This window comes from Haliotis rubra, unplaced genomic scaffold, assembly GCF_003918875.1.
Source record: "Haliotis rubra isolate DU_JTF1 unplaced genomic scaffold, ASM391887v1 Scf92, whole genome shotgun sequence".
NCBI lineage: Eukaryota > Metazoa > Mollusca > Gastropoda > Lepetellida > Haliotidae > Haliotis > Haliotis rubra.
The window spans coordinates 587,847-611,423 of NW_025767657.1; the positions used below are offsets into that span (position 1 = coordinate 587,847).

The 23,577-nt window shown below is 38.5% G+C and overlaps 1 protein-coding gene across 1 annotated transcript in view; it reads right to left on the bottom strand.

The window, feature by feature from the left end:
* The window catches only part of LOC124264311 (chondroitin proteoglycan 2-like), a 34,039-nt gene that overhangs the window by 4,879 nt on the left and 5,583 nt on the right, over nt 1-23,577 (bottom strand). Inside the window, exon 3 of the mRNA XM_046699059.1 lies at nt 7,635-7,780. Within this exon, the coding sequence (XP_046555015.1) occupies nt 7,635-7,780 (146 nt within the window). The remainder of the gene's footprint in view (nt 1-7,634; nt 7,781-23,577) is intronic.

Genomic DNA, 23,577 nt, shown 5'->3' on the forward strand with positions numbered 1-23,577 from the left:
ATTCCAAACATAAACAAATCCAGTTTCAAAGAGTAGCTTACGAATATGTGAAACCCAAAAAAGTTTACCCTGTTCATCGAACTGTTTCAACATTTCATAGCAGGCCTTAGGATATCTAGACCTGTCCATATGAAGTAATCTACACCGATAGCTAATAAAACGAAACGTAATGTACACATACATAACTTCTACCTACATCTCCTAAAATGGCATTACTAGAAGTACGCCTAGAAACACAAAGACGTCTCTTGAAAAAGTCACTATGTGTCTTTTCTATCGACGACCTAAAAGTATATCCCCACATGTCCGAACAATATAATAAAATAGGCATTATTTTAGAGTCAAAAATACTTTGGACAATATGAAATTGTAGCGTTGAAAACGATTTCAGTAGCCTAAGAACTGGAAAGCTAGTTTTTCTAGCTTGAATAGCTAAAGTCTCACATGCCTTTGACCAAACTAATCTGGAAGAAAATACAAGTCCAAGATACTTATAATGTGTAACACATTTTAGTTCAACTCCAGAATAGAACCATCTTCCCGCACTCCATTTCTAAATACAATTACAATACTCTTGTCCAAAGTTACCTCCAGTCCCCACTTGCAACAGTAGTTTTCCAAAATATCTAAAAAAATTGTAGACCTATAACTGTGTCATCAATCAAAGCAAGATCATCTGCAAACAACAATAGTAAAATTTCCTCTAACTGGTCATGAACAAATATACCCCTTAAACCACTCTGTGTAAATTCTGATATTAATTCATTAATGAATAAAATAAACAAAACCGGACTTAACATGCAACCCTGTCTAACACCAGACGTTGTATAAAAAATATCTGACCTGCTATTGTTAGTTTTAACACAAGCTTTCACCTTACAATACATATCACTGAGAACATTGTACATTTTACCGCAAATACCCTTATTATGTAAAATGTATAATAGTTTATATCTGTCTATCAAATCAAAAGCTTTCCGAAAATCAATAAAGGCAACGTATAAACGATGTTTTGGTTTTCTTAAATATTTTTGACCCAGTGACTGCTAGGTAAATATATTATCCACTGAAGCATAATCGCTCCTGAAGCTGCCTGTGATTCATGTATGATAGAATTTCATTCCAGACAATGTCTAATTCTAGTTTCTATAATTGAGGTGAAAACTTTCACAAGAGTATTCAACAAAGATATACCACGATAATTATTAGGATCTGTGATATTGCCCTTCTTAAATAAAGTAACTATCATGCCAGTATTCCAACTGTCAGGGAAAACACCACTGTCAAGAACTTCATTAAACAAAATTTCAAAATATGGAACTAACATTAATGATTTTTCAATAAAGTCAGGTAGAATTCCATCCATACCTCCTGATTTACCATTTTTCAGTGAATTTATAGCTCAAACAATCTCCCTTTCACTTATAGGGTTGGATAAAACATCAGAATTATTGTATCTTTCACATTCTAGAACATCATGGTTAATAATATAATTGCTGACAATATCATCAAACACAGATTGATGTTTTACATTTACTGGATTCAACAAAGTTTTAAAATATTCATACCAACAATCAACTGTAATTGGTGAATCTTTTTCTCTCACACATAACCAAGATTTAAGTTTACGCCAAAACATTTTACAATCCTTTTCTAAAACAGCTGATCTAATCTCCTCAACAATACACTCTTTATACTGCTGCTTTTTGCATTACAAACATTTCGAAACTTCTTTCTGCTTCCATGATACATCTTTAGATTTTGTTCTGATTTACAGATCTTAAATAAATTTAAAAACTTTAATAATAATATATTTCTCTGATTTCAACAAATTACATTTTTTGTCTAACCAGATAGTTGTTTTAACGATCTGTTACGTACACTAGAAGGAATTACTTTCAGAAGAGAACATCCAACAACTTTCCAACAGCTTTATTTACATCAATATGCACTAATTGCAAAAATCTTCCAAAAAATTGAACATGCTTATCTTTTAATCTATCGAGAAATATCTTTTCTTCACAATCATTCCACCTGTACTTAACATTGTTTTGTTCACACACATGTACGACAGAATGGTTTTCAATAGGAATTTTAAGTTTGCAAATAACAGGAAGGTGATCTGATTCACTTCTTGAATCCACAAATAGATCAGAAACATAATCAAATAGAAAGAAATAGACTAGAAGAAACAATAACATAATCAACCAAACTCGTGCCATTATTTGTAATACAAGTAAAAGCCCGATTTAAATCGCCTGGCTTCCGACTATTAACTATGTGTATGCCCCATACAAGGCATAAGTCTAACAAATCTAATCCGTACCGGTGTGTAACCAGGTCTTGTGTTGCAGGAGGTGCACGGAAAGTATCAGTAATATATAGAACACCCAAATGCAACAAGTCAACATCCGACTCGTCATCAACTATAAAGTCATCGTTAGAGAATTAAAGTCACCTAGCAGTATTATCTCCATACCACCTCCATATTCACGATATATTGTGACAATGCGGTCATCCAGTTCATTGATACCATTATCATTAATATCATACATCGGGGAATTTTCCGGTAATACATAATCAAATCCAATTATCATTGCATTAATGCTATTCTGTGGAAGTACATGAAAAAAACCGGAATTTTTCCAGTCATCTTGAATTCTGGTAAAACAACATAATATTTTTACGAATATATACAACCACTCCACCCGAATATCGGCCTGCATTCCTCAGGCGTCGGGCCACTGATCCAAAGCTTACATAATCTGCAAACACATTGTCAACAATGTATCGCATTATCGCTATACAGAGTCTCATACAGGCCTATTGTATCATGACAATTTACGTATTGATGAAACGCATGATCACTAACCACTGAACGCATGCCGTGAATGTTCCAACTACACACGTTTGTGAAATTAAACCTTCGATAATTAGCATATATCAAAGTCAGAATCAGAATGGTCAATGTCAGGGCCATTGCCACGCCCCTAGCTTGTTGACCTGTCACTCTCACCTGGAGCCGAACTTGAACGTTTAGACGGGGTCGACATACTCCTGTCCGTGAACGTGAACTTGTTCCGGCGTCGTCCGGTCGCCGTGATCACGTTGTCCTTTAGCACATATACTTTATCCTCGATCACAAGGGTTTTTTTGTTTTTTTTAAAAAATTTTTATTCATTCGTAAGACAAGTATGCCGTCTTTCCATTCTTTCTAGCCTCGACCATGTAGGGTATGAGCACACTCCTTGCCTCGCGAACTCTTCGGGTAAAGTCGTTCACAAGGCGCACTTCCTTATTATTTTTCAGTTTGTCCTTAGCAGCTTCGACTACCGCACTTTTGTCCTTGAAGAAACTGAACTTCACGATGACTGGTTTCACCACTTTACTCGATTTCAGGCGATGTGCACGTTCAATCTGTACAGATTGGGCGTTGTCGAGCTCGATGGTATTTTCAAGAAAATGTCTCACAACCTTTTCTGTTTCGGTCCAGCTGTCAGTAGGCAAGCCCTTCACTCCGCGAATCACAGTGTTGTCACGTCGATATTCAGCTTCTTGATTGTCCATCAGTAATTCAAATTGGGGTGGTGGGGTAGCCTAGTGGTTAAAGCGTTGGCTCGTCACGCCGAAGGCCCGGGTTCGAGTCCCCACGTGGTACAACTTGTGAAGCCCATTCCTGGTGTCCCCCGCCGTGATATTGCTGGAATATTGCTAAAAACGGCGTAAAACCATACTCAGCCAGCCAGCCAGTAATTCAAATATAAGGTGTTCAGTTCAACACGAATTTGTCGCAGGACCTGTGCAATATTGTCGTCGTTCACCTCAGATTCATAGCCGTTTGGTTCACCGGAAAATTGAAGCCTTGACTGCCTTGTTTGTCCGTTTCTATCTTCTACAGTACTTTTCGTACCTTTCGTCTTCGGGCCAGGTTCAACTCGATGTCGCCACACAGTACAAGCGCCCTTGGATTGTAGACGACTTGGACACACACCAGGCTTCTTCACCACGGCAACAATGAATTCGCTCGCACTGTTCTCAGATATTGATAAATTTGGAGGACAAAAAACAGTGCACACTATCTTATTCGGTGACCCTAACCTAAACGATTTGATAACTACAAATAGAATCATTTTATAAACATGTGTATTCACAAAGTGAAAGGCCAGTAGAATCTGATTTTGATGATTTCTTTGATTGGGTGGAATGGTAATATGACAGATTTGCAAAAGGATTTTTTGAGAGAGTTATTACAGAAATAGAACTGAAAGCAAGCTTATCTCAAATGAAAAGTAATAATAAATCTCCAGGATGTGATGGTATATCAACAGTTCTATCAGTTGTTTTGGGAGGATGTTAAAGTCTCATTTATAAAGAATTTACAGCATACTTTTCAAGTAGGAACCATGACTGACAAAAGAGAGGAATTATTACACTGCTGGATAAAGCAGGCAAAGATCCCTTGCTAATTGAAAACGAAAGACCAATTACCCTACTGAATGTTGACTATAAGATAATTGCTAAAGCTTTAGCTAACAGATTGAAAAGAGTGCTTCCAGATATAATCCATCCTACCCAGACAGGCTCTGTCAAAGGTAGATATATAGGGAGAGAACATTAGATTTTTATTAGATTTATTGGAAATGTATGAAGACTCAGATGTTGGGTTTATTGTTTAACTAGATTTCCAAAAGGAGTGGGATTATATGTTAAATGTTTTTAAAATAACAATTTTGATGACACAATGGGTAAATGGATTTCGGTTTTGTTGTTCACAAAGGCAAGGCGACCAATTGGTTTCATTTGTGCAGGGGTGTTAGACAGGGATGCCCCTTAAGTCCATATATTTTTTTTTATTAGCTCAGAAATCATAAATATAAAAAAATCAGGAACAATTTAGATATTCAAGGGGTCAGAATTAGAGAGAAAGAAGTGAAAGGCATTTACTTTGCAGATGATACCAATTTGACATTAAGACATTTATAATCAGTAGCGAAAGCTGTTGAATGTTACAACAGATCTGAAAAAATAACAGGCCTTAAGATAAATGAAAAGAAAAGTAATACAGAACCGACCAATATATTGTGGTATAAGAGGTTTAGACATTGTTAAAAATGGCATGAAATGTTTAGGTATCCAATTGTTTAGAAATAATGATACTTTAGCAACAAAAAATCTCAAACCCCCAATTTTGAAAATAAGAAAACAATTCCAAATTTGGTCATCAATAAATTATCAATATTTGGAAGAATATTGCTTTCTAAAGGGGAAGGTTGTTCAAGGCTCATATACCAAAGCAGTATGATGCATGTTCCAGCAAGTTTGTGTAAAGAAATCAATGTGTAATTTTCAGATTTATTTGGAATTATAAGATTGAAAAAGTGAAAAGAACAACAATGCTAAATGTTAAAGAACCAATTGGAGCTTCAGCTTTGGATTTTACCAGTATGATGGATACCAAGATTTTATTCCTCTAATGGAAGCTGGAAATTTCTTTGATTGAAACTTTGGAAGAAATGTTTCAGTTTCAGCTGAGAGTCGCCATTTGTCAGTCCATGTTTCAGTTCTGGTTTCTGACTCACAAATTTACATGAAGTATAATGATTTAGTCTTCAAATGTTTCAGTTCTGTTTGGAAGGCACATGTTTTACATAAAGCGTGATTATATAGTCTTCTGATGTTTCAATTTCAGCTCTCACTCGACATTTTGGAGTAAGTCCTTCCATGTTTCAGTTCTGGTTTGAAGGCATAACATTTTCATGAAGTAGAATGATTTTGTCTTCTAATGTTTCAGGTTTGGTTGGGAGGCATAACATTTTCATGAAGTAGAATGATTTAGTCTTCTAATGTTTCAGGTTGGGTTGGGAGGCATAACTCCTTCATGAAGTATAATGATTTAATCTTTTATTGTTTCAGTTCTGGTTTGGAGGCACAACCTTTATGTGAAGTATAATGATATAGTGTGTAACAAAGTAAGAGACAACACCAGAAGTACAAGGAGATGGATATGATATTCCAAGGAAGACGTCTGTCGCGCCATAAGCCCAGAGTGACGTCAGGACCAGGTCTGCTCTACTGGGAGGAATGTTCCCCAATCCAAACTGGCGGAGGTGTGCACTCGACTGCTGCTGAGACTGTGTCTGTTAAGGTTCGGAGTCCTGGGTTTATATATGCTTCATGTGCCCTTGACCGGTCAACAAGGGGTCAGGCGTAAGTCATCGTTTCTCCCCGGTTATCTTGTGGTCACTCGGTGGGTAAACAACTTGTTTGTCGTCCTATGTCTGACCGCTGTTATCGCTGCGGTTTAAGAGGGTCTTCTGCTTGTACTGCGTTTTAAGAGGAGACTCGAGAACCCTTTCAAGAGCCCTTCCCCGGCCACTCGGTGGTAAATCACTCGGTGGTAAATCACTCGGTGGGTAAACAACTTGTTTGTCGTCCTATGTCTGACCGCTGTTGCCACTGCGGTTTAAGAGGGTCTTCTGCTTGTTCTGCGTTTTAAGAGGATACTCAAGAACCCTTTCAGAGCGCTTCCCCGGTCATCCTGTGGTCACTCGGTGGTAAATCACTCGGTGGGTAAACAACTTGTTTGTCGCCCTGTCCCTGACCGCTGCTGTCACTGACCACATGGTCCGCGGTGGGTAAACAACTTGTTTGTCGCCCTGTCCCTGACCGCTGCTGTCACTGACCACATGGTCCGCTGGGTTGACTTTGTTACAAGTGTTCAAATATTTCAATTTCAGCTGAGTGTCGCCATTTTAGAGTTTGTCTTTTCATGTTTCAGTTCTGGTTTCTGATTCACAACTTTTACATGAAGTGTAATGATTTAGTCTTCTAATGTTTCAGTTCTGTTTAGAATGCACATGTTTTACATGAAGTGTAATTATTTAGTCTTCTGATGTTTCAATTTCAGCTCTCACTCGCCTTTTTGGAGTAAGTCTTTCCATGTTTCAGCTCTGTTCCGAGGCACAACTTTTACATGAAGTGTAATGATTTAGTCTTCTAATGTTTCAGTTCCAGCTGAGAGTCAGTCTTTCCATGTTTCAGTTCTGGTTGGGGGCACAACTCTACGTGAAGTACAATGATATAGTCTTCTTATATTGCAGTTCTGGTTGAGAGGCACAACTTTTTCATGAATCATACTGATTTAGTCTTCTTGTGGTTCAGTTCTGGTTGGGAGGCATAATGTATTCATGAGTATAATGATTTGTCTTTTGGTGTTTCAGTTCTGGTTGGGAGGGACAACTTGCACGTGAAGTATAATGATCTAGGCTTCTAATGTTGCAGTTCCGGTTGAGATGCGCTAATTCTGTATTTTTGATATGTTGGTCATTTAATGTTTCAGCTCTATTTGAGACGCTTTGCTTAGGAATTTCATATTTATTAATCAGACAGAATCGTTTTCAGTGTTATGCTTTAACAAAACCAACCTACTACCTCAACTAGACATACATGTAGTTTGTTTTGCCACAGTGCAATGAATGTTATGTCCTATGGTGTTTTATCGTGTACACTTCCCCTTTAACAGACTTACAGTGTCAACCACAACAATATAGTCAGATAGAAATATTATCTCAACGAAATCAACTTCGAACTGAATAGTGTTTTATGCCGTGACGTTTCAGTGTTATTCCACTTACCTTGCGGACAATAGTTGTGCCCGTAGAAGAAGCCGTTGTGGCATGTGTAGTAGGTCTTGCAGCCGCTTGCTAAGTCGGGGTATCTGCTGTCAGGTTTGGTTGAGCAGTCCTCAGCGTCATTGCACGGCCAGTACCCGACTCCAGGGCTGAAGGTAAAGTGTGAGTGAGTATGGTTTTAGGCCGCTTTTAACAATATTCCAGCAATATCACGGCGGGCGACGCCAGAAATGGGCTTCACACATTGTACCCGTGTGGGAATCGAACCCGGTTTTTCAGCGTGGCAAGCGGACGCTTTATCCATTAGGCTACTGGTAAAGGTAAACTCTCATTGCCACAAACTGGTGAAGCCAGCCGTTTCATTGTGGATTACATGTAATAGTTACTTGGCAGTATCTCTTCAAGGTTGTGACCTATAAAACCAGTACGATACGCCATTATTGTTTTCCAGCTATCTAGATAAGATTGTTAGCAAAGTGGGTTTATTATGTTTTACAGATTAAGATGCAGCAGAGAGGGTTTGGCTGATCCTCGAACAGTCAGACTGGTAGGGCTCATCATCAGCTCAGGGCCCTTGCCCCCTCTACACGCAGCCCAGACAGGGAATGGGACTTCTCCCAGGAAACGCTGTCTAGTCGAACCCACCAATAACTTTCCGGAGAATATGTAGACTCCCCAACACTGCAGCCTTCTGCATTACCCAGAGTGTCAGAAGGGCTGTGCTCCCGGTGGAGAACCCGGGAACTCTCCTGATCTGCGCCAAGAGATCAGGAGGTACCAAACCAAGAGCACCGAGAACAATGGGAAGTCTGGCGACAGTCTACTTGGAATGCAAGCGAGACATTTCAAAGGCGAGGTCCGCATACTTAGCATGCTTTTCCTGAATCTTGCCAATCATATTGCTGTCAAAAGGGACAGAAAATTCAATGATATAAATGAATTCATTAGCTTTAACAAAAAGGACAAGATCAGGTTTGTTGGCAGGTATTATTCTTAGGCTGTATATAGGCCTATACCAAAGAAGTTTAAAAGAATCATTTTCCATGACGCCCTGGACATGTTCAGGGTCGTACCATGGATGGACCTCAGAGTCAAAGCTACAGGCATGGCGAAGGCGATTGTAAAAGCAACGAACCATGCCATCATGTCGTTTAAGATAAGCTGTTTGTGCCAAGGAAGGGCATCCACTAACAAGGTGTTGGACAGTCTCTGTAAATTCATTGCACAATCGACATTTCATGCAAATATTTTCTTTAAGAATCACATTTAGGCGATTACGAGTGGGAAGTGACTGGTCCTGAGCAGCAAAGAGGAAGCCCACAGTTTCACATTTTAGACCAGCCGACTTCATGCAGACGAAGGAGTCGGTTGGATTGCTATTCTGTTCCACACACTGCATGTACACATGATGCAATGGCTTCTCAGAAAGCTTCTCCACAAATGACCGGCTCTGGGCAGACCTGGTGAAGGACTTCACCTGGTTTACTCCCATTGCTGTACATTGCCATCAACAAAATCAACCTCAAATTTCAGATTCTGTCCAACAACGTTGGCACGCTTAAAATAGCGGTGGAATTCCTTGCTTTCATCATGAGTCTCGACATGCATCACCACAGGATCATCCGATAAATAAATATGTGCAAAAGTACACAAAAGAATTCTAACATGAAGAGCCTCCACATTAATTAAACCCTGACCTCCAGAAACGATAGGCATAAGAGAGGAACGAAGGTGGTGGGCTCTGTTATCAGACATGATCCTTTTGGTCAGGCGGCCAAGACTGTGGATGTCTTGTTTTGTCCAATCAACTATTCGACCGCCTCCGTGGTGTAGTGGTTAGAGCGTCCGCCCGGAGAGCGGAAGGTCGCGGGTTCGATCCCCGGCCGCGTCATACCAAAAGACGTTAAAATATGGTACTTGTTGGTCCCTGCCTGGCGCTCGGTGGGTACAACAAGTACTGGTCGGCTCGGAGTCAGTATAATGTGTCTGAGTGGGATATTCATGCTTCACTGGTATCTCAGTGGGCTAGCACTATAAAACCAGCTTCTGTCTGGGCTAGTACAAGCAGCCGCACATACACATACACACGCATGCACGTCGTCATATGAGCGAAATATTCTCAAGCACGACGTTAAACCCAATTTCACCTCACCTCATCTCACCAATCAACTGGCACAGCAAAAGTATTGGTGGCTTTGACCTAGTTTCGAGCATTTAGCTCTGAGCTCGAGATTTTATTTAAGCGAAATTTGTACTCGGCCCGAAGTGTCTCTTGAATATGGGCATTCAGGAGCTTGTCTCGAACTTGCAGTCGAAGATAGGTGTAGGCCTGATCTTCCACAATATGTTCAATAACTCCCCCCATGTAACGTGACTAATCCATCATAAGGTACCTTGCCACGTTTCAGATGAAGAGTATTACATTGTCGAGCCCAAATGTCATGCCAGTATCATTAGAAAAGGACTCGACAAGGAGAACCTGCTCTTTCAAATTGGTATTTCCTTTGGCAAGGAGCTCAATGTCATCCATGTAAAGGATATGAGTAAGCGGTGTTGGGGATCTGTGCTGAGGAGGTCCAGGATGGTAACCCACCCCCTCTGTTGAGCAGAAAACTCAAAGGATTTAAAGACAAACAAAAAAGCAAAGGACTGAAGGGGTCCTCTAAAATATTCCCCTTCTGATTGGAATAGATTCCGAAGTCTGCACCTGCCCTTGCGAGTACATCTCAAGTTGAATCGACCAGCAACTCATTAAAAGACTTGAGTAAACCAAGTAGTCGTTCAGGGAGGTAAATACAACGAAGAGAATTCAGAACCCATTCATGAGGGACTTTCTTGTAGTCAATCCAGCACATGGAGAGGTTGCGGTGATATGTTTAGCCTCTTCCAAAATATTTTTTTGTACAAGAAGTTGATCCTTGCACCCCCAACATCCCTTTCTCGCTCCCTTCTGCTCACTGTAAATTATATCATTGGAAGAACAGTAGGATGACACGAGGTTTGTCAAACACCCTGTGAAGAGTTTATATTGAGTATTCAAACATGTGATAGGGCGGATCAGTCAAGTCTCCTTTTTTGGGAAGGAGTATTGTGCGACCTTTGCAGAACCACGGAGGAACATCGCCTGTGTCTACAAGAGAATTGAAACAGTGAAGTAATGGTGTTTGGACACAGGGGAACAGTTTCCAATACCGGTTTTGAATGCCATCAGGCCCTGGAGCTGTATTAGATTTGGACTTTTTGATAACACTTTTCATGCAATCTGGTGAGATATTACAGACAAATCACCCTGTTATTTTCTCATGCATTGCATGATTGTAATCACGGACCCACGGTGCCTCAAGGTTACAGTCATCGGGTATAGACCATAACTGTTTCCAGAACCTTTCACTGGCATCCATGGGAGGCCGCCTTTCATGCTCATCATCACCCGTTGTTTTCAGTTGCCTGTAGAAGTGCTTTTCATTATTTCTAGAAAGTTTATTTTGTTTGATAAATTTGATCCTCTTTTCCCATGTTTTCTTTCTCTCTGTTCAAACCTTTAATTTTGCCTTAAGGGAATCGACAATTTGGAGAAGTATCTTTTCTTTCGTTGTCTTGTATTGTAATTTTAATTTCTTCCAAATTGCCTTTTGCCTTCTTGACATGGGGTTCCCTGACGATCATATTTTATTTTAAGGCACAGCTCAATCCAGGAAATGTTTCTTCTAGTTTCATTAAGTTTTACTAGAAGCTGGTTCCCCAGCGCGGAACGGGGACCTATGTATTCAGCAGAGTCCGTCCGTCCGTCCGTACGTCCCGATTCTTGTTAACGCGATATCTCATGAACTGTTGTACCCAATGTCTTCAAATTTGGTGTCAGCCTACATTGGGGATTACACAGACACCAGTCGATTTTCGTGACCTTGACCTTATTTTCAAGGTCACCACAACACTTTGACCACATTTCCAACTTATTTAAACGCGATATCTCATAAAACATTGCACCCAATGTTTTCAATTTCATGTAATGAACAGTCCGCAGAGAGATGTAGAGAAATGGCTCTGTTATGACGTAAATTTTAATAAAACGTAAATTGTAATACTTGCAGCAAATTGTAACAACCCTTACGTAAATTGTAATAAATACGTATATAGTAATAAAGATTGACGTAAATTGTAATAATTTTAGTTGCGGTAAAATGTAGTAAATATTTACGTAAATTGTAATAACAGTTTTAATCATTCGTAAATACGCGTGTGTTCGTTTTTCGTTGAATTTCATAAATCATATAAGCTTGTTAGGGCGATAACTCAAGAAAGAAATCATGGATTTTATACGAATTTGGAATCAAGGTGTCGTGGCGAGATTCACCAACACCAGTTGAATTTAGTGACCTTGAGAACTCAAGAAAGAATGGACAAATTTTGCTTAAAGGTCACATAAACCCTAGGGGGGTAAAAATACATAAATCACTAACTCGCATCGTTATAAATGAAACCCCGTCATTAAAACTACTCATTTCGACCTTTAATTGACTTAAATCGACCTTTTTTGACAACAGTGCTCAATTCTCACCCGCGAACGATATTTCAACCAATCAGAGCGGCGCGACTCTGTGACGTCATATGAGGAATAGCTTGGAGGGCCTGTGCAGAATTCATCTACATTTTAGGGGTTAAATTATCTTGTTTACAGGCTTGTATAAACCTGAAATCGTGACAATTGTTGTGGAAAATGAAAGCTATATGTTCTCACAATCTACTGTCATTTAATTTTGTCTCCTGCTTTGCCTAGTTTCCGAGTTACAACTTGTTTTCATAGACGATTCTGTCAAAATCGATTGGTGTCGTTAGGCCCTATTTGTATAATGACTGATCCAAATTGATCCCATTTCTGTGTTTTTACCTCGATATTTAATCATGTCATGTAAAATCTGTTTGTATTCTCAAAACAGTGTCGGCCCATAAGTTTTCACATGCAATACAGCAATTAATACTCCCTTGTTGTAACCCGTGTTAGGTGGTATAAACCTACACATGTTATTTGTCATCATTCACTTGATGGTCAGTTAATGAATTTATAACAGGTATAATTAGTGGTAACACACTTAAATTACCCGACAAAGGTTCCCATTTGGCATTTCTTGTGTCTGGAGTAAATATTCAACATTATAAACATCGATCAAAGTTAACCGATAACACGCTGATTGATTAAATTACTTTTATCTTACACAGCGGAATTGTCAAAGGTAGTGTTTATGTATGTAGATTTACTAATCTATACTGAATACACTCTGTCGTGTCGGTGTCTGCGTAAAAACAACGTCCTTCTTTCAAAGGATTAACCGGCAATACATTGATTGATTGCCCATTATTGGCTAACTAAATTACTGTTTTAAAGAAAGGCGGACATTATGCAATTAGTTGCCAGGTGTGCTATCTTGGGTGACCAATGAGACTATACACCAATACCTGAAAAGATTTATCACTTTTTCGTATATTAAACTGTTAAAAGACACATCATTTGGAACAGTTTGTGGATATTGATGGATACATTCCTCGAACAAGGTAATGGCCTGATATTGTTCCTATAACTTTAATCTGTTTTAATTTTAATATTTGCATTTTGTTTTATTCATTTGTCGTAGCATTCAACAGAATCATTGTTTTCACCGTGAAGTGTAATGAGACAGACAACATGCACTAGGGTGTGTGTGCGAATTATGATTCACATTGGCAAACTATAAAATGTCTAGATATTACAGTTCTGTTATAAATTCACTATAAGTATCAGCAGATCGTCTGCTTTTTATTTAGTTTCAAAATGCATACAAGTATGATAATAAACTAATTAGGATTATAAGACCAAATATAAAGACGCACATTGACTAGTATCTACATACTGGTGAGTGGACATTAACCATGGGAATGTAGCAAGAAATTTATCGCGCAGTATTGTGACTTCGACCCCACCTCGCTTCCGTGGAAGAAATCGTTATGTTATAAGTTGTGTCATGCAAAATCCGTTTGGTTATGATTCCAATACATATTTAACTACGAGTAGAAAGTAGTCTTGATTTTCTAACTTGATGAAAACAAACTATAATCTCATTAATTCTAACAGATTTTTATTTTTAAAATGGCGGCGCCCTGTCGGGAACATCCGCCAGTCTGAGGATAAATGGTATTTAGGTTTGTTTCCACCGAGTTACAAAATCAAAACTACTTTCTACTGGTAATAAAATATGTATTTTATTGATAGCCAATAGGATTTTGCATGACATTTCCTGCCTCTATAACATAACAATTTCTCTCGTGGCAGCGAGGTGGGTGTCATCTATAATACTACTTACAATATTATTGTTACTTCGACCACAACCTCACTTCCGAGGAAGAAATCGTTATGTTACAAGTTGTGTCATAGAAAATCTTTATGGTCATCAATCATATGCATATTTTACTACAACTAGTAAGTAGTTTTGATTCTTTAACTTCCGTGAAGCGATCTGAACACAAGTAAGATATCGTTTCAGGCTTCCACAACGCTCGCTTCGCACTCACAAACATAACCCATTTAGCACGAACTGCGGGGTCCTGTGGAAATCTGTGCATAGGGACACCATCGCCCGACCCCTAGGAGCAATTGACGACAAAGCAACGATTCGGCATGTCGTCGTTGATGTCGAGAAATCATCAAAATGATGAGCGTGCTACATTTTCTATACAACTAACTGAAAATCGTTCCTCATATGACGTCACTGCAGTGCTCTGGCGACAGAGTTACGTAACCTGTCTGTGGTTTCGTTGGCGGGCGAGAGGAAGCAGGCGACTTTTGGCAACTTTTAATCGCTCGGCATAGACCATAACTGTTTCCAGAACCTTTCACTGGCATCCATGGGAGGCCGCCTTTCATGCTCATCATCACCCGTTGTTTTCAGTTGCCTGTAGAAGTTTTTCATTATTTCTAGAAAGTTTATTTTGTTTGATAAATTTGATCCTCTTTTCCCATGTTTTCTTTCTCTCTGTTCAAACCTTTAATTTTGCCTTAAGGAATCGACAATTTGGAGAAGCATCTTTTCTTTCGTTGTCTTGTATTGTAATTTTAATTTCTTCCAAATTGCCTTTTGCCTTCTTGACATGGGGTTCCCTGACGATCATATTTTATTTGAAGGCACAGCTCAATCCAGGAAATGTTTCTTCTAGTTTCATTAAGTTTTACTAGAAGCCGGTTCCCCAGCGCGGAACGGGGACTATGTATTCAGCAGAGTCCGTCCGTCCGTCCGTACGTCCCGATTCTTGTTAACGCGATATCTCATAGAACTGAACTGTTGTACCCAATGTCTTCAAATTTGGTGTTACAGCACCACATTGGCGTGATTACACAGGTCACTCGACGCTTTGATTTTCGTGACCTTGACCTTATTTTCAGCCTACATTGGTCACACCACAACATTTTCGACCACCTATTTCCAACTTCACCACAACAAACGCGATATCTCATAAAATCATTGCACACCCAATGTTTTCAATTTCATGTAATGAACAGCTCTGTTACGACGTAAATTTTTATAAAACGTAAATTGTAATACTTGCAGCAAATTGTAACAACCCCTACGTAAATTGTAATAAATACGTATATAGTAATAAAGATTGACGTAAATTGTAATAATTTTAGTTGCGGTAAAATGTAGTAAATATTTACGTAAATTGTAATAACAGTTTTAATCATTCGTAAATACGCGTGTGTTCGTTTTTCGTTGAATTTCATAAATCATATAAGCTTGTTAGGGCGATAACTCAAGAAAGAAATCATGGATTTTATACGAATTTGGAATCAAGGTGTCGTGGCGAGATTCACCAACACCAGTTGAATTTAGTGACCTTGAGAACTCAAGAAAGAATGGACAAATTTTGCTTAAAAGTAGTACCCAGGTGCGTTGGCAGGATGTGCGGACACCAGCTGAATTGGGCGACCTTCAGGTTGATAAGTACTTATGGAAAATAGAATAACCATAGTATCAAGGGTGCTCTTAGCTAAATGACGAAACATGACATTCGTCCTGATACATAATCGATATAAAATCTCCAACTGTCCTCTGTATAATGTTTTTCTGGCAAATATCTGTTGAGGTTTAGATATCTAAACATATTCAGAGGGGGATTCTAACGGGTATATCTATTACACTAATGCATGTAGAGTTGGGGGTGGTGTGGTGTTCTAACGGGTATATCTACGAGGGGCGTTCAAAAAGTAGTCGGCCTCAGAATATGATACAAATGCAGCTGTTTTTATGTTATATTTTTCTACATATTATCTGTCAACCTCAATCAAATTTGTTTTGCTATGTTCCAGCCTCACGATCAAGAGAGGTAAAATCGTCACCCTAGCCAGAAGAGCAAAGAACATCAGCTCCACAACCCAAGTTCTTGAAGCCGAGTTAGAACACCTTCGCCATGTCTTCATAAACCTTAACGAGTATCCAGCTAACCTAGTCAACAGAACCATCAACACCACAGTCAACCCAAAAGACAAACCACCACGTCAACAATCAGCCCCGTTCATCGTCAGTATACCATACGTTGATACAATCAGCCAATACGTCCGGGGACTACTTAAGAAGCAAGCCAACATCGATGTTGTGTTCCAGAGAGGCACATCAATTCAGCATATCCTACAAGCCAACGGTAAACCACCTACAAGAAACAAAGAAGACCCTTCAGGCGTTGTCTACCACACTCAATGCGAATGTGACTCGTACATAGGAGAAACGTGCCGCCCCCTAAACCTGCGAATCAAGGAACATCAGACATCTGTAAAGCAAAAAGACTCCAAATCAGCCATTTCCGACCACACCCAAGCCCACCCGAACCAAACCATACTTTGGAACAACATCAGCATCCTAGAAGCCAACCGGTCAGATTACAAGATAAGAAAACTCTTAGAGGCAATCAACATCAAACGACTCAACCCGGCAATCAACAGAGATCAAGATTATTACATCCCCACGGCTTACGACCAACTAATCAAGCCTAATCAAGAATAACCCACCCTTTGTCTACTGGCTTCAATCATTTCTTTTACAAGTCTCATGTCACACATCGTACATTAACCTCTTCTATTGTATAAACCCAATACCCGCCATGTATATATTTCTCCTTGTGCAAATGTTGTGTATCATTTGCTTGATAACGGTGTTATGATCTACACCGAAACGTCGCAATTACTACTGCAACAAAGAAGTTGTCTATCCTTAAAATTGTTCCACTTGATCCCCATTTTGACTTTTTATCTTGGTATTCCCCAAAAAACGTAAAAGCTGCAATAAATGCATCACAAACGCCAGGAAACCAAATGTGCAAGTGAGTGAGTTAAAAATTTTACGTCACATTGGCAATATTTCAGCCATATCGCGACGACAAAAAAGGTATGTCCTATGAATAAATATATAGACTATTATACACGTAATAGGTTGTTGCATGAAGTCGCTCGCCATTGTCACTCTTTGCTGTTTCCTCTGATGACTTAACTACGCTTATTATTATATCAGCTACATATTTCTAAAAATGTGCATCTAAAGGAAATATATATCTGATCGCATTGACAGTAATATAGTAAAACTTCAGCTACACTATGTATATTAAAAGTTTATAACTTTCCAAGTTTCATGTTCAAACTCATGCTTTGAACCCTGCCCCTTTGTTTATGTACAGTAAATTTACAGTTTGCACCATTATCATGCAGTTTATACTGTTAATCTCAATCTGGATGCTTGTCACTCACGTCCTCATATCTTAGACGTGGACTGTGTCAGGCAAGCAGTGGGGGTAAACTTGGTTTGTTGTCAGTAACCTGGACATTCTTTGGCTAGTTCCAAGACGACAAGGTTGTCTGGAGGGTGGAAGGTGTCATACTCATTTTGTGGCTGACAATTTTACTGATGCTGAGAGATTCTACACGATAGGCCCTGTTATTACTTAGGGCCAAGGACGGAGTTTGTTGCGTGTCCAACTGGTGGGGCTTTTTAACTGTTGAACATTACAGATAAATAGACTGCATTTCTAAGCAGAACTATCCATTACGGTTCAGCCTCATGAGCCACGAGAAAAGCGACACAAACATTACACAAATTGTACGTCTGATGTTTAGTAGCTCAACATGATAAACAACAAAATGTTGATAGTCGTTTAATATGAGAAAGGCATTGTGTAGGTATGTTTACGAAACCTTTCATGTTAACCTAGCCAGTGATTGCATCATGAAGGTCAACCAAATTGAACATTGGTCTGTTCCACAAAGCCGTCTTCAGACGTCATAAAAGACGAGATAAATAGACTGAATTCTTACCGGAACTATTGTGGAGATCCATTACGGTTCAGCCTCATGAACAACAAGAAAAGCGACACAAACATTACCAAGCGACACAAACATTTATGTCTCTAATGTCTTACGTTTACGATTACATAAACTTGCATACATTTTTATATGTTAGGATAATGTGATTAACTAGGAGTGAATTACAATTTAAAGTCGGCAGTCAGCCAAGTTGTACATTTATAAAAGAAACTACTTTTAAAATAACACATTTAGAGAATATACTTACCTGTCTTCAAAGGACAGTAGCACAACTAGATTATCACACATGTTAATTTAAAAGTAGTAAGTAGTAGTCGGGTTTTGCAGCGCCCTGCTCTTACACGTCATGCACAACGTCGTCTAAGCCTAGGCGTTACTACGCCTGACTTAACGGATTTACGTCGAGGCGCAGTGTGCTATTTTTAGATTTTCGAATGTTTTTAAACCAACGGGAAAACGCACATCCGTTTCAGCTGCAATCATGGAAAGCCAAAGAAAACCGAAAAAAAACAACTTTACCGATGGAGAAATAATATATCTTTTGGAGATGTACGGAGATGAAAAGGATCTTCTCAGCTCCAAACTTTTAAATAATGTAACTTATCGGCGTATACAAGACGTTGTTCCACTAACCATATCCCCAACAACATTTTGAAACAAAACCGTAAGATTACAAGTTCCTGCATTTCCAGGGTAAGGGTACGAATTGCGGTACGAGCCATAATCAATATCACCTCTGATTGTAGCCTATCCACTATCTTGAAAATGTCAATCCTCCTTAATCTAAATCTTCCGTACAGATCAAGGTCGTTGTATATTTCTAAAAGGTTTGACCGTTCTCTAAATATACGGTTTCTTTAGAACTGTCGTCTGCGATATCGGTATACGACTTCCGCCATTACAGGGCTACGTCTGGCTTACGCCTGCTGGGTAGGTGGCGTAAATATAGAGCGCTACGCCTGGCGTAACTTTCGTTACGTCTAAGATATGCATACCGGTTTAACGTTACGCCCAGGCGCACAATATACTTACGCTCGGACTAGAATTTACGCCCGACATATGCATACGGCCACTGGAGTCATTGCAGCTATCATGCCCATCCCATGATAGGTACCTTTCCCATCAATGGTAATGGTGTTGTGATCAACATTGTCACAGGCAAACAATACTGACATGTCTGGCACATCCTGCTCTTCAAGCAGCAAGTCGGGTGTGACACAACTTGCAGCATTTTTTTCAAAGCGTAATACTTCCCTGTATGATGAACTGTACCCCATGCAAGACACTGTTTCCACAAGGAGCGATGAAGGTGATGAACTTGTACCCCGAGGCCAAACTGGAGTGGTGCAATAACAGCCCTTGGTCTGACTGCCTGTATTATGGCTTCGCCAATTGCAGAAACTTTTCTTGATTTGTATTACCAACACACAGACAGTTGAGCATGTTCTGTAGTGTATCTGGAAGGAATGACAATGCAGAATCAAGTCCAAGTTCTTCCGACTTTGGATAGCAATCAGTAAAAGTTGGTAGATCTGTTTTAATGTCACTCTTGATCAATCTTGCAGCAGTCTCAATTATGGCCTTCTTTTGTGTTTCCTCGTCACCTTCACTTTCTGCATTTTTGTAATATGCCTGGAGGATATTAAATGTTTTCTCCCTGAGCTGTTGAAACCACTTTTCACCCGAAACTGGGGTGAATTTAGTGAATCGTTTGAACTCCGATTTCGCGGGGTTTTTTTTCATCGCGTTATTTTTCCACTTTATAAGTTGAATTTGCATTTTTGATGATTTTTATCTGAAAGTCCATACCAAAAGGTATCAGAATCTGCGAAGTTGTATATTACATTGCATGTGTATACATCTCAACTCATAGAAATGTATCATAATATATGCTCAGTCCTAGATAATCGCCACCTTTACTGTGTGGTATTTGTGACACTTCAAAAGCTTTTGACAGGGCTTGGCATAAAGGTTCATTGCAGGAATTAGAAAATTATGGTGTTCTTGGAAACGTACTTAGTGGGTTAACTAACTATCTATCTGATAGACGACAGTATGTCTCTGTTATTGAAACATTATAAAAAAACTAAATGTTACTGCAGGGGTTCCTCAAGGATCTGTGCTTGGCCCATTTGGGATATTTGTATATATCAATGATTTACCTGGAAATTTATAAAATATCACAAGAATATTTGCCGATGACGCATCAATCTGTGTTGCGGGAAAAGCTACTCTCAACTATGATTTAGTCCAGTTGCATAAATGGGCAGAAAAGTAGTTAGTTAAGTTAAACTCTAATAAGACTAAATTTCTGCTTTTCAACCATGGACATTGGCCTGAAGTCCCTAACTTGATCTTCAATAATGAACATTTGGAGTGTGTACATCAACATAAACATCTTAGTGTTATCTTATCGGACAATACAAAGTGGTCTCATCATGCAACTGCTGTAATAGAAAAGGCCTCTCTAATCATTACGGTCTTTGAAGTACGTCCTACCAAGAAATATTCTATCAAGCATGTATGTACGCTAGACCAATCTTAGAATATGCCTCAGAGGTCTGGGATAATAAATTATTGTCCCGCAGATATTTGTGATAAACTGAACTGTGGTTCAGCTTGAAGCAGCAAAAATTGTAACCGGTCTGCCAAAATTCGCTTCAAGAGCTAGTTTGTGTAGTAAAACTAGTTGGTTACCTTTATAAGTTAGACGTACACATAAGAAACTGTGAACCTATTACAAAATTGTTAACATGCAAGCGCCTGATTATCTTACAGACTTACATCCACCATCTAATTTACTTTAACTATTTCTCAATACAATTTGCGTAACATGTCTAAATTGGCTATTACAAAGTTTCGAAAAACAGTTCTTCAAAAGTCATTTATACATGATTGTGCTTGTTTATGGAATATTCTCTCCTCCACAATAAAATATACCAATTCATGTCCATCATCTAAATTGAAATTACTAGTATCTGAAAAAATGAAACAATTCCTTAAGATTTCCTATTTGGTGAAAGGAAGATGAAAATTCTACCCACTAAGTTAAGACATTCCTGTAGTTCCTTAAATGGCCATATTTTTCGTGTCAATTTATTTGAAAGTAAAGCTTGCCATTGTGGTGCTCTTGTGGAAGATACGAAGCATTTCTTTCTAAAATGTCCAAATTATGTTAGCTGCCGGTTTGATTTGATACAAGGCTTTGACATCCTAAAAGTTAGCTTAGATATAAACACCATTCTGTACGGCAACCTAGGCTGCCACAAACTATAAATGAAAATATTTTTAGTCAAGTCCATAAATTCATTGTACTCAGTTAGCGTATCAATTAATGTGTAATATGTCTTTCCTCTGTTCATTGTCCATAACATGTATTTTCCCATGTAATTGTCGGAAGCGGGCTTTAATAAGATGAATAACTTGTGCCCAATCCTTTTCAATACTGAATAAAATACATGTATGTTTAAACAAACAAAGAAACAAACAAACTTAAATACATGTGGTGGGGGTGGGATGGGGTGGTGGGGGGATGGGGGGATGGGTGGTCTTGTGGTGGTGGGGGGGTGTTCTAACGGTTATATACACACTTAAAGACATAGAGGGGGTGGTGGTGTTTCTAAAGGGTAAATCTCAAATATATGTAGAGGAGCTAGGTCTAACGGGTTTGTCTAACACAACAATAAAACCTGTCATGTATTTATCTATCATTTTCTAACCTTTTTTCTGCCCCTAAAAAAAGCTGGCGATGGATTTTGTAATGAGCTTCGTCCTTCAAGCCTGAAAATCTTTTAATTTGGTTGTAATTTATCACACATATAGTGAGGTTGTTGATTTTTATTACAGATTCTAAAATCTATGGATACTATTGGGACGTTGGTGACTTTTAAAAGACATTATTTGACATTTCTCATGGTTGGAATATAGCCGACTTTATAGAAGATAAATATGATAGCTCTTGTCGACACAACTGCCTATATCAAGGGATATGCCGACATTAAGGTCTTTAACATACTAGGATATGGTCACGAATATAATAATTTTCCATTTATTACCGAAGTCGTCAATAGAGGAAATTACGCAAAAATCTGCTTTCCAACAAAGGCAGGCTCCCCGTCATCATTGTATTTAGAAGGCGGCTTCTTAGAAGCAATGTGACGTCATAACATTGTTCATGATGTCATTTCACCACGACAAAGTGATATTTTACTCGGTGCATTTCGTATGAAAACAAATGACCCCTTGTTGGTTATAAGTATTGTTATCATCATTCTTTGAGGTTAATGTCACCCGTTGATTTCTTAATTGTATTTTTTGGCTGTGAACCTAATGTTTTCCTTAGCATACCCTTAACAATTAAATATCAACAAATTTGACTTTACTTTGATAATAACGAGCACATATGATTGATTCCTTGAAACAAATTGATACAATTCAATAGCATTTTTACCTTTATTTAAATTGCATCAATGAAATACAACAAATGAGTAGACAGATTGACTGCTATGTGGCAAGGAATAAGCAGGCGCCAGCGATTCATGATATCCTTAGCAAATTTAACATCAAATTTCCTCTCATAAAAATTACAGTAATATATAGTAATACGATGAAGAAAATAATACGAACCAGGTTAAACTGTGACAAGGCAATATATAAATGTATGATCGAAACATAAATCATAATAAATCACAAATGATCAAAACATCAAATTAACTTCAAATATGTCTTTGCGTCAACATTGAAAATAATTCCAAAATGAAGAAGAATAAACATACTTTTAAAAGCGTAAACAGACAATATCCTGTTATTTTTGGATATGCCATGAAGAACTTCAAAATGAAATAGAATTAACATTAAAATATGGAAAGCTATTGCTAGTAAAATATGTGCTTGCGTCAACAGTGAAAATAACTCCATAATGAAAACAACTAACACAAATAATCTCTTGTAGTTTTAAGACGTGCCACGGATAATTTCACAGCTGATGAATTTCACATGAAATTATAGAATCAACATTTTGAAAATCCGTAATGAAAAGGTTTTTGTCACAAAAACAACTATTACCCACGTCACATGTCGATATCTAAATTTCGCAATAATCCTCTGTGTAACCCTGCAAATTATCTTAACGTTACCGAAACTGTCATCGGATGCCTTGATACAAAATGCGAGCAAATTCCCTCCATCAGTTTGGGGATATCGCAAGAATACTCGCTGTGACCTTGAAAATTTTTCGAAAATCATTGAATTCGATTGGCGTTAGACGATACTCCCAACACATTTTGGTACTACTTTTAAGCAGAATATATTATTTCTTTCCTGAGTTATCGCCCTAACAATCTTTATATTAGCAAAACCCTCAGATTTTGCTGTGACCTTACAAATTATCTCAAGGTCACTAAATTCAACCGGTGTCGGTGAATCTCGTCACGACACCTTTAATACCAAATTTGAACAAAATCAATCATTTCTTGAATTATCCCCCTAACAAGCTTATATGATTTATGAAATTCAACGAAAAACGAACACACGCGTATTTACGAATGATTAAAACTGTTATTACAATTTACGTAAATATTTATTACATTTAACCGCAACTAAAAATTTTAC